This window comes from Pongo abelii, chromosome 11, assembly GCF_028885655.2.
Source record: "Pongo abelii isolate AG06213 chromosome 11, NHGRI_mPonAbe1-v2.0_pri, whole genome shotgun sequence".
Classification (NCBI taxonomy): domain Eukaryota; kingdom Metazoa; phylum Chordata; class Mammalia; order Primates; family Hominidae; genus Pongo; species Pongo abelii.
Genome location: NC_071996.2, coordinates 133832047 through 133844957, shown reverse-complemented (window position 1 = coordinate 133844957; position 12911 = coordinate 133832047). Strand labels below are relative to the sequence as shown.

At 40.2% G+C, this 12911-nt stretch overlaps 1 protein-coding gene across 13 annotated transcripts in view; it reads right to left on the bottom strand.

Moving 5' to 3' along the window:
• SP140 (SP140 nuclear body protein) overlaps nucleotides 1-12911 on the bottom strand; it is an 88875-nt gene that overhangs the window by 18606 nt on the left and 57358 nt on the right. For 10 of the 13 annotated variants that reach the window (XM_054549951.2, XM_054549948.2, XM_054549947.2 and 7 more), the window contains 5 exons: nucleotides 9224-9289; nucleotides 7801-7881; nucleotides 5647-5721; nucleotides 3074-3178; nucleotides 847-989 (listed from right to left, as the gene is read on the bottom strand). In XM_054549951.2, the coding sequence (XP_054405926.1) occupies nucleotides 847-989; nucleotides 3074-3178; nucleotides 5647-5721; nucleotides 7801-7881; nucleotides 9224-9289 (470 nt within the window). The remainder of the gene's footprint in view (nucleotides 1-846; nucleotides 990-3073; nucleotides 3179-5646; nucleotides 5722-7800; nucleotides 7882-9223; nucleotides 9290-12911) is intronic. The other 3 variants (XM_054549949.2, XM_054549955.2, XM_063713107.1) reach the window with 1 other exon arrangement.

Below are 12911 nucleotides of genomic sequence, written 5' to 3'. Positions count from 1 at the left end.
GCCAGGTGGGGTGGCTGTCGCCTGTAACTCCAGCATTTTGGGAAGCCGAGGAGGCCTCCCGCTTGACGCCAGGAATTCGAGATCAGCCTGGCCAACGTGGCAAAACCCCATTTCTACTAAAAATACAAAAATTAGCCTGGCATGGTGGTACACAACTGTAGTTCCAGCTACTCGAGAGGCTGAGGCACAAGAATCACTTGAATCTGGGAGGTGGAGGTTGCAGTGAGCCGAGATTGAGCCACTGCACTCCTGCTTGGGCAACAGAGTGAAACTGTCTCCTAAAAATAAATAAATAAGATAAAATATAGTTTTAAATGTCATTTCTAATCCTAGAAGATTTCACTGAATCCTTGTTATCTCAATTACAGGTTTAAACTCCTTAGCCTGGCATTAAGGCCCTCCACAAACTGCCCCAATTGTTAAATTATACCTAATTGCACACAACCTGTGCTACCCAAATCCACAGAGCTACTTTTGCCATGGTTCTGGTTTTCATGGCATTCTGGCTTTTATGCCATTCTTTCTCTGAAGTGTCTTATTCCACTGCTTGACTGTCAACTCCTTTCTTTCTTTCAGTGCACAAAGCTATCTGCATGCACCCTAGTCAGAATGACCCTTTCCTCCTCCAAGCTGCTGAGTCTATCCTGATGGAGCCCCTGGTACAATGTCAATGTGTTGCACTGTAGTGTGGTTATGAATGTGGGGTCCCTCTCTCCTGAGTGAGAGGATAAACCCACTGGCATCAAGGCTTTAGCTACAACCTAACAAATATTTGGTGAATAAACAGTCTCCTCACTATTAGGGAACAAGAAGGGACACAGGTCTGGCCCCTTGTCATTGGAATACCTCCATCAGCCATCGTAGGGGCCACCCGCCACAGCGCACACTCAGCCTCCAGTTCTTTGATCTTGCGTGGCCTCCTTTGATTTCAAATTCCGTGGGGGTGAACCATTTTCCATCCTCAGTCTGTATACACTTCACCAAGATTCCTGTAAGACCAGGGTAACTTGATCCTGAGCCCTCTTTGTTCCCAGCACTCAGATTGTGGCCATCACCACACTGGATCTAGAGCCACCCAATTTGTGATGAAGATCAATAGCACGAGGGTCTGGCCTTCCCTCTCAGACTACAGAGGCCCCAAATCCAGCCTGAAAGTCCCCTGTAAGGATATTTCCTGGTGGGGGTGCACATTTTTTTGACCTTCATCCATGAAGAAAGTGATGGTTATCATCAAGAGCATCCTTTTAAGCGTTTCAAAAGCACTTACAGAAGGAAAAGCAAGTGATTCTGAAAGATGAGAGGACTCCAACTTGCTATTCAAATTTGGAAGTACAGGCCAGGCCTGAGTCTCCAGATGCCTGTGAGGGCAATGTTGGAGGCAGAATCCTCAACTTGTGGCTATGGTCTCAGATGGGTGCCTTGTGGCTCAGGGGGTCACTCCCGCAACATCTGCACTCTCAATTATAACATGTTTTATGCAGTCTAGTGGCATTATTGAACAGAGATTTTCATATCCCTGCAATCACGGGTAGCTGATATTAAAAAACTAATTGTGAAATGTTATCCGATAAAAAATTTAATTTATATGTAAAAGATAGTCACATGCTCAATACTATTAGCCATTAAGGAAACACAAACCAAAACCAAAATGAGATGCCATGTCATACCCACTAGGATGACATGATGACTGTAATAAAAAAAGACAGACAGATGATAACAAAGTTGGTGAGCATGTAGAGAAATTGGAGCCTTCATACATTGCTGGTAGGAATACAGAATAGTGCAGCCACTGTGGAAAACACTTTGGTGATTCCTCAATAAGTTAAACATAGAATTACCATACGATGCAGTAATTCCTCTCTTGAATATATACCCAAAAGAACTGAAATATGTTCACACAAAACTTGTTACACAAATGTTCAGAACAGCATTATTTATAATAGCCAAAGAGTGAAAATAGTTCCAAATGATGAGTTTATAAACAAAGTGTGGTATATCTATACAATGAAATATATTATTTGTCAATAAAAGAAATGAAATACTAATACATTCACTATGGATGAACTTTGAAAATATCACGATCAGTGAATGAAGGCAGTCAGGAAAGGGCATGTATTATAGGATTCCATTTCTAGAAAGGCCTACAACAGGCAAACTTATAGAGCAGAAAATAGATTAGTGGCTGCTTAGGTGGGAATGGGCACTGACTGCTAATTGACATGGGCTTTTTTTTCAGTGGGGAACAAATTGTTCTAAAATTAGAGGATAATGATAGCTGTACAATTCTGTGAATATACAAAAAAATAGTTGATTTGTACACTCTAAGTGGTGAGTTGTATGATATGTGAACTATATCTCAGTAAAGCTGTTTAGAAATAGTCACAATGCAAACATTTCTGTTAATTGACATCCAAAGAGTCATATTAAGATTGGTCTGAGATGATGGCCATTCTAATAGACTTTTTTTTGGCAAAGTTTTATAATTTACAGTAAAAACATGTAAATTTACATATTTTACATCAATATGTAAATTAGTTCTCACAGCTACATCATGAGGCAGGTTTTTCATTATTGTTCCCTCTCTTGGATGAGAGATTTCAGGTTCAGAAAGGTTCCCTTCTCTACTCAGAATGGAACAGTCACTCCTGGCACAGCCAAGGCTGGATCTCAGGCTTCCTGATCCCAAACTCTGTGATCATCTCCCTATACCAAGCACCCTGCCCTGGTGATGGCACTCCAGAAGGCAGAGAGAATATGAAGGTCGAGGTTGAGGGCCTCTTCATTTTTCTGTCTGATTCAAAGTAAAATACGTGACATTTTCCATCTGTGAATTGATGTTCCTGCCTTCTCTTTGGTTCTTTGGGCACCCTCTGGACATTCCATGTGCGAGTGAGCATCTAATGGGTGTGATTTCTTAAAGTCTGAAAACGTCATCTTAGAAATCCCTTCCTCCTTCCCTCAAGCCAAACTGGGACCAAACTCCTTGAATGATGTGTAATTCACATGATAATTCCCCACTACTTGTGATGCCTTCAGATAGGAGCTGCAAATTAAAGAAGACCATAAAACCTACCTTGCTTCAATTTCTTCTTATGTAAAATTCCGTTCACCCCACCACAGGTCACTGGAAGCAAAGGAGCCTTAAAATCCATAGTTTCATCTTTGTGCTTTCTTGAAGCTGAAAGAGAGGATTTCTTCATTCTGTCTCACTTTGCAAAGGCACATCCCCCCTCCCTACTGAGGTAATTCCTATAAAGACACGAGGGATACTTAGGAAATTCTATTCCAAAAACCTCTAGAGTTTCAAAGTCTTTCTTCCAAGTGGCATTTTTGATACATAATTACAGAATGTCTACCCCAATTTCACCTTTCAAATTTCATACAAAATAGAATGCTTTAGCAGAGAAATTAGACTTCAGTAAAACTGGTTTAACTCCTAATCTCGTAAGCTCCACTGATTCTTATATGACAATGAAACACAGTTACTGTCACTGTTCTGACAGGAGCTCTCCAGCTATGCTGTTTTGCTGCAGGTAGGTAGCCTTAGATGAAGCCAGAGATCATATTCAATCTCCCCATTTGAGCACTGACGGGGCAAGCAGGGAGAGGGTAATGATGGGATAACCTAATGGAGATGATGTCTGCCTTCTATTTTTGTTCTCTGCTTTAGTTCATTTCTCCGTCCTGTCTGCTTTCCCTGTAGCTAAGAGAAGAGCTCAGGGAGCTCCAGAATAATCTGAAAATTATATGGGTTTGCAGGTGGGGGACTGGAGACCTGATTTCACAGAGAAGGGGGTGAAAGGTCTTCAAAGGAACTCCAGGAGGGTGAGCAGTGAATCCTTCCCTTCCAACCAAAGGTGTAGGGCCAGGCGTGGTGGCTCACACCTGTAATCTCAGCACTTTGGGAGGGCGAGGCAGGTGGATCACTTGACATCAGGAGTTCAAGACCAGCCTGGCCAACATGGTGAAACTCCATCTCTACCAAAAATACAAAAATTAGCCAGGTATGGTGGTGCCCAACTATAATTCCGGCTACTTGGGAGGCTAAGTCAGGATAATTGCTTGACCCTGGAAGGTGGAGTCTGCAGTGAGATCACACCACTGCACTCCAGCCTGGGCAACAGAAGTCATGATAAACAGGGGAGCTGTCCTTGGTCCTCAGACAAATTTTTAGAAAGGCAGACTATTAGGACCAGGATGGACTAATAAGAAAGATGGTTGGCCTACCTACAGAATGGAAGAAAAATTTTGCAGTTTATCTATCTGACTAACGGCTAATATCCAAAATCTACAAGAAACTTAAAACAAATTTCAAGAAAAAACAACCCCATCAAAAAGTGGGCAAAGGATATGAACAGACACTTCTTAAAAGAAGACATTTATCTGGCCAACAAACATGAATAAAAGCTCATCATCACTGGTCATTAGAGAAATGCAAATCAAAACCACAATGAGATACCATCTCACACCAGTTAGAATGGCAATCACTAAAAAGTCAGGAAACAACAGATGCTGAAGAGGATGTGGAGAAATAGGTATGCTTTAACACTGTTGGTTGGAGTGTAAATTAGTTCAACCATTAGGGAAGACAGTGTGGCGATTCCTCAAGGATCTAGAACCAGAAATACCATTTGACCCAGCAGTCACATTACTGGATATATACCCAAAGGATTATAAATCAGTTTACTATAAAGACACACACACATGTGTGTTTATTGCAGCAGTGTTCACAACAGCAAAGACTAGGAACCAGCCAAATGTCCATCAATGATAGACTGGATAAAGAAAATGTGGCACATATAGACCATGAAATACTATGTAGCCATAAAAAAGAATGAGTTCATGTCCTTTACAGGGATATGGATGAAGCTGGAAACCATCATTCTGGGCAAACTAACACAGGAACAGAAAACCAAACATCACATGCTCTCACTCATAAGTGGAAGTCGAACAATGAGGACACATGGACACAGGGACGGGAACATCACACACCGGAGCCTGTTGGGATTTGGGGGCTAGGGGAAGGATAGCATTAGGAGAAATACCTAATGTAGATGATGGGTTGTAGAACCTGCACATTCTACACGTGTATGCCAGAACTTAAAGAATAAAAAAAGAAAGAAAGAAAGAAAGATGGTTGGCCTAATTCATGCTCTTGCTTTCCAGATGAGAAAACTGAGACAAAGAAAGTCAAATGATCAGCCTAAGCCCACACAAAAAGAAAGTCTTAGGACACAGATCTCTAACCACAACTCTGCTTCACCCTTAGCGTGCAACCTGTGGCTTTCTGAGTAGTCAGAAGAAGGTCAGCTAAATCACTTATGGGTTATACCCTTTATACGGTAATGAACTATCTCCAGCCTTGAAATTTATCATTTCAGTGAAAGTAGCACTTTAGTGGCCCCTGGGCCTCTGGGGTCTGGTTGTAGATCCATCACCAACTTACTTCCTTCTTTCCTTGATACATTTTGGAAAATGAATAAATAGGATACATTTCGGAAAATGACTAAATAGGATACATTTCTCACTAGTTAGTACGGCTTCATAAAACAATTAAGGAAATGGGTTTATTACTGAAAGTACAGTGTACCGCACAGGAAATTAGATGTTTAGTTATTGAAAGTGCATTCCTCTTTTCTTTTTTACCTCTTGATCGGACTCTTTTCTGTGGAGCTCTGTCACTCTGAGTGAAGCCGGTTCCAGGTTTGCCTCTCTTTCTCCCTGAGAAAGTAGAATAATATAATCACAGTCATTTATGAGCAGCTGTATTACACATATTACAGCTTTTCAAAAATTCCATTTAAATGTAACTTTCTAAAAGCCTGTTTAATGTATAAATAAAAAGATTTAAACCGTAGCCTTTAAGGTATGAAGAATTAGATAGCTAATGTTAGGTTCACTTTATATTTCATTTTCCTATTCCTATGTTAGGAAAAAAACTAATTGAAATCAGCATTTCACGTATATCTCAAGCAAAAGTATAAATGCTTCATTCCATATTTTGAAGGTTCATTTCGTATTTTGAGGTTCATTTCATATTTCATTCCAAACATATATATTTGAAATATATATGACATATAATACACATTAAACACTTACACATCCATTAATTTATTTAATCTTTGCAAGATCAAAATGATGATTACCGTCATTACAGAAACTAAAATATTCAGAGAAAATTGAGACAAAACTACAAAATTAAGTGAAGGCGTTTCGGTTTCTCTCAGCAGAGACACAAATAAATGACAGTTCTGTGAGTTAAGGGAAACCCTATTAGGTGCTCCATAGGTGAGATATATGCTGCACATATCATATTGGGGGAAGATATTTGTACCCTTGTGCTGAAAGTAATCGTAAATGTGACCAGGGCTTCGTCCACATGGCTTTGGAAAAAATAAATATTAGGATCTAAAAAACTAATCAGAAGAAGGTTAATCATGAGGAATGGGTAGAATTGAGACTTCCACAGCCTTCATTCCAAATAGTAATTAAGGACTGACATGGCAGACACTGCAGCCGACGATGTTCTCCCATGCGCATGCTAATTGGCTGTGGATGGGCATCTCAATGTTTACTATCGTTCAAATGTGTTTTATTTCCCAAGGCGGGAAAGCAAAGTGTTCCTTCCTTCTTGTGTTGGATGTCCACCATCCAATGACCACCATCTGGGGGTGCTGATCAGGGTCATGTAGGCCCATGAGGAAACATTTTCCAGCCTATGCATTCCTAAGTACTATAAATTCTAAGCATATCATGAGCATATTAGGCCACCAAAGTAAAAAGGACCAATCAGACCCAAAGTGGACCTACGGCTTGGAAATGAGAGTTTCATGGGCAAAACTGAGAAAGTCCCAAGCAAGTAGGTTGAGTTGAGCACCCGCATCCTAGGACGATGCACCAGGCCACGTATGTAACCTTAGAAAGAGTTGGTGGAACTGATTATGCCACGTTCAGCCCTTCACTCACATCCAGGTTGTGGAAGTAAAGCTCTATTTCTTTCAAAATAAGTCAAGTTGTGATGCCTGACCCCTCCCCTTCCCTTGCAGTGGACTTGATGAAAGCATCTCATGGAAGAAAGAGCTAGTGATTGTGCATCAACCACTTGCAATGTCATTTCACGGCTGCACCTGTCAGGCAAGACACTTCCACACTCTGATCTCACCCATCTCTCTCACCTCCCCAATCCTGGATGGGACCAAGCCAACAGCTATGGAGTGGGGCTAGGGCCAAGAGAGAATAAGAGAAGACACTGACCATGTCACCTCCAATTATATGTGTTCCAGACTAAGGCTTGCCCAGGCCGAAGGAGGGAAGGTGCTTTAAACTGGGGAAGACATTGTAGTTTTAATACTAGGTCAGAAAGGTCCCAGCTACTGAAATGAGACTCTTACTGTTTTTAAAAGGGAACGAGAAAGCGATAGAGCTTGCTCAAGACAGGAAAGAACTCATCTAGGAGGAGGACTTGAAAGGGCAGTGAGAAAATAAACCTGTATTCGGCTTACAATTTACCGGGTCCAGCCATTTTAATAAAACAATGATTTAAGGCAAAGCAATTTCCAGGAAAATGAGACAAAACACAGAGGAAAACTATTTTAGAAACTGGGAAGATAAGATCTATGATATAAATACAATCAACTTACAACCCTTGCTTATAATGAGTTTGCTTTTTTAGATTTCGCTGCTCTCCAATTGACTAAGCTTGATGAGTAAACAATTAAGGTGGATCTAGGCTCATCAATACCTCAGTAAAATTTGTATTGACCTGTAGGGCAAAGGGAAAGCGGACAAACTTTATCTTACTCCTAATCTTGGAAAGGCCTTTCAGATTCACGTTTGCCTTCTTTTCACTGGAGACCAGCTGGCCGTCGGCTTTGCTATTATCTGGGGATAGGCAGGGGAAAATGTATTAATAGAACTGGGCAGAACAACAGCTGTCATGCAGGAACAAACGCAAGTGAGGGAGTCCTGGGTCTCATTCTGGATCCCCTCGAGCAGGTGTCCAGAGCATTTTCTGCTTTTGGGAGTGTTGACTTTTAAGTTACACACAGGATTTAATTGTACATTGAAGTCTCTTAGAATTTGTCTACATACACACAGACTTAAATGAAAATGTTATAATGATTCAGACTTAAATGAAAATGTTATAATAATTGAGTCCAAACAAATTTTCAATTTGAAAACAGCCATTCTTAAAATGCATGCAGCCACTTTTTTTTTTCTTTCCAAACAAAGCTGTCACATCCACCAACCAGGCAGCCACATCAACTGGCAAGATTGGTAAAAATTAATAACTTTCAATAGGACTCTAAAATCTTACTATTTAGATCCACTGATTCAAAATCGACAATCATTTAGAAAATGAGACTTAGCCTTCATCATCTAGAAGAAAGGAAGTCCTCAGACCATGGCTAAAATAAATTTCCAAAATTTCAGGGGCCTGATTATAAAGAATATATATATTTACAGGAAGTTCAGAAAATAAATGATAGGAAACATCACCATTGGAGATAGCCACAGATGAGGATGGCTATCTCCAGATGATGATTTGTGCAAAAATATTCTCCTAGTTTTTTCTTTTTGCATATGTTACTTTTTGAATAACACTTTTTCATTAAAAATGTTGAAGATTTATAATATTTTAATATATACATACATTTAAAAACCACAGATAAAAATATAAACATCACCTCTGTTACACTGACCAAATGTAACCACTGCATATATTTTTATGAATGAACTGCCATCCATTTTTCTGTATTTATGTCTCTTTATATGTACAGATAAATAATTACATATGTATATATCAGGATACATAAAATATACTTCACAAGTATGAATTTCACATAAAATATGGTTATACATATATATATTTTTACAATTGTGCACACACACACATACACCCTGATTTCTTCATTTAACCCTCTTAGGAATGTCTTTCCAAATTAATAAAAATACTTTGAGCTAGGAAAGAAAGTCATACTGAGGATGATAACACCTCCCTGTTAACTGTGGGCCTCTGGACTATTATTACATGCATTAGAAACCATTTTGTTGAAGCCATTGCATTCTCAGGCCTCTTTGTCACAGCCTGTTAGTCTACATCCTAACGGATACAGGAGGTACAGAACTCTCCTGGCCCTGGGGAACTGCAGGCCTTCCAGAATACAACGGACAGTGCCCTAATAAACTCAAAAGCTGTAACTACTTCACTTTGCCTGCTTACCATTTTGTTGGCTGTTTTTCTGCCTTCTCGTTCTCATTCTGCTCCAGCCATGCCCCCTCTTTTTTCCTTCAAACCAAAGAGAATAAAGTTAATTATGCAGAGGTATAAATATAATTCTCTGAGTTTTATATGCCAATAGTATTGAAGATTTTTTTTCATACTTTGGTCCGCAGGAATGGGGCAAAATACTTTATGATCAGTGTAGCAGCGTGGAGGTTGAGTACAGAGCATATTTTACCTCTGCATGAGCCTTGGGCCATGGGCTTGGGAGAGACTATAGGAGATGACCTTCCTTTGAACAAAATTTTTAATGGAAAATTAACTCTTGCTGGCACCTTAGAGTAAATGATAACTGCTGTTTCACGTTCCTTCTTCAAGTGTTTGTTGTGTAAATTCAAATGTGCAATGAGAGGGCATCCTCCTTGAAGCTGATGGTGTTATGGATAATATTCGGTATTGGAAATTGGGAGATATTCTGAACTTGATATGGAGAGTTTTCATTATGTAATTACATAATCATTATAGAATCCCTATATAATTTCCTTAAATAATCTCAGCAGTGCCTCCACACTGTCAGCCCTCCTTCAAGCTGCAGAGCAGCTGACTCCAGGAACGCTATGGTGACTCCAGGAACGCTATGGTGACCCCAGAAACTCATCAGTGTCCTGAATCTGGCCGTCTGGACCATTTGCAGTCTGATGTGCCCTTTATCAGAAAAGTGACTCCACAATGCACTGATTTTCTGACTGTCCCTCATCTCCTCCTGTGCGCACACTATGGGAGGGCAGTAGGCTCACTGAAGGAAGCAGTCCCCAGAAAGGGATCATCTCCTTCCTGGATAGTGACCAGGACAAAAGTGGTGGGGATTGTGAGTATTCTGTAGACCTATCTTGAAAATTCAGGATTCTGTTGTGACCCGTCATTCCTAGGGATGATGCCTCATTCTTTCACCTACCAGCCTGGTGGGTATGGCCTTCAAAGTGCCTAGGGATTCAGATTTAACTCCAGACACATTTTATAAAATGCTTTTCCTCTACCTCTATCTAATTTTGTAGATGGAAAGTCTAAGTGAGAAAAGGAGATAATTAGGGCAAAAGATGAAGGTACAGCCACTGGAATGGTATAGCAGATTTTGCAGCAGAGAAGCAAGAGAAAAATCCAGACATCTAAAGAGGTATGGGAGAAACAGAAGCATTGGTGATATCTGTCTTTCAGAATAACCCAAAGATCCTTTGTCCAGAAGGAAAACACACTACTCCAGTGCTCCCGCCTCTGAGAATGCTGAGTCAGCCATGAGATGGCAGGGGCTGGGCCCAGCTTCTGAGGTCCCACACAGAACCCTCTAGACATTGTCTCCACCACTATTCTCAGTCATTTGTTAGAGGGGGACTGCCACCTGGTTGGTGACATGGACAAATAGGACAGATTGGACAGACTGTCCTCAAGCAGTCCCCCACATGTCCACCCTCTCCCCAGCCACACACAAACAAATCAAGGATGAACAGAACTGGGAACTCCAAGGCTTACAGCCAGCCAGGAGCCACGTAGGAGGCACTGTTCACCTTCTCCCTTACTAATGTACATCCCACTCAGGGAAGCCCAACAATTGTATACACTTCCCTTCTGGGAGCACCACGTGTGCCCTGGGGATTGTGCTTCTTGTATGAAAGCCAGGCACTAACTTGCCTCCCTCACATAGGGACTTGTACCTTAGAGGTGGTCATAAGGGACCTAAATCGTTTACAGTTTATGAAATGTGTGTGTGTACGTGTGTGTGTGTAGATACAGGGTCTCACTATGTTGTCCAGGCTGGTTTTTGAACTCCTGACCTCAAGTGATCCTCCTGTATTGGCCTCCCAAAGTACTGGGATAACATGAGTGAGCCACTGCACTGGGTCAAGATTTGTTAAATGTTGCAGGAAAAAAATTGAATGCATGTGGACCCATGGGTCCGACTAATCAGAGTGACTGATGGGGTGGTGTCTTCGTGGGGAAATTTGCCAGAAGCAAAAATGTGGGGTGAATTTGCTGGGAGGCCATTCTCCATGGCATTTCTACATGCCTCAGAGTATCACTTCAAGGATATTTGAATAGCAAAGCAGCCTTGGAAGCTAGAGATCATGTAGCCTCCAGATTATAGGGCAAATGTATCCCTGACCAGTATAAAGTAGAGAACATCTCCCTCCTTAGAAATTTTCCAGAGGAGATGCCTCCAGAAGAGATTTGCTTAAGATCCCCAGAGGAGATTTCCTTAATATCCCCAGAGGAGAGTTGCTTAAATTCCAGCTAAAAAGATAATGTCTCCCTCAGAGGTAAGGTTTGGGCAGGTTTGCTATTGGTCCCCTTATAATCCCATAAGGTCCTCAGTGAAGCATTCTTCTGCTGCTGCACACACCTATGAGTGCAGCATCCACCTGGGCTTGCTCTCCACCATCCTTTTCATGGGTCCTGAGGGGAAGAACTGATGCATCTACTCTATATCCCAGCAATTTTGTTCCTAGGTATTTACGCAGGAGATATGAAAAAACAGGAAGACTCCTACAAGAATGTGCTCAGCAGAGTTTTCGTAATAGCAAAAACTTAAAAAACTCGAGGTGTCCATCAATAGGAGAATTATAAACAAAATCTGGTATATCCAGATAATGTACACTACTTACCAATGAAAAAGAACAAACTACTGAGACATCCAACAATATGGATGAATCTCAAAAACATGCTGTGTGAAATAAATCCCACTCTAAAGAGAATATGCTATAAAACCTTATTTATATAAAGTTTTTTAAAAGCCAAATTATCATAGTTGTAGTGGGTGGAGATACACCAGAAAGGGCGTAAGGAAACTTTCCAGGGTGATGGTCATGTTCTGTATCTTGATAAGAATTTTGATGGTGCAGAAAAATGCAGTTATAAGAACTCATCAAATGGTACACTTAATACTTGTGCATTTCATTGTAAATTTTATCTTAACAAAAGAACTCTAAATGTATATTGAACTCTAGTTAATGATATACATGCCGACGTATTTGAGGGGGAAGAGTGCTAACGTGTGCAGCCTTGAAATGTTTCAAACTTGACCACCAGTTAGTGAGTGGATAGAGAAATGCAAAGATGAATAGAAAAGTGATAAAGCAGGAATGATACAATGTTAATTGTGAATCTATGTGAAAGTATATTGATGTTTAGTGTACAATTCTCCCAAGTCTTCTGTATGCTTAAAATTTTCGTGATAAATTTTGGGGAAAAAAAGCTTTTAGAGAGAAAGGACAGAATATTTACCAAGAAGTTACAGTTAGTTACATAAGAGAATAATTGTTATTAGCCACACCATAGATTCCAGGAAATAATATAGTAATCACTTTACTATACTGAGAAGAAATAAATTATCGACCTAGAATTTTTAATGTAGCTAAAAAGTTCTATCAAAGTAAAGACAAAGTTGTACATCCAACACTTACAGAGTTTACCACTTAGAGATCACTCACTAGAAAAAACAAAGAATTTACTTCGGCTAGACAAAAAGTGAAACCAAAGAAAAAGAACAATGGTGAGTATACAAAATAATTTTTTTAATTAAGTAAATATCAACTGTAAAAATGATAATAGTTTCAAAATTTATAGTTAAAAATAAAATATTAAACAATAGCCAAAATGGTAGAGATGGAGTGTTCAGTTTGTAGTGAAACCATGA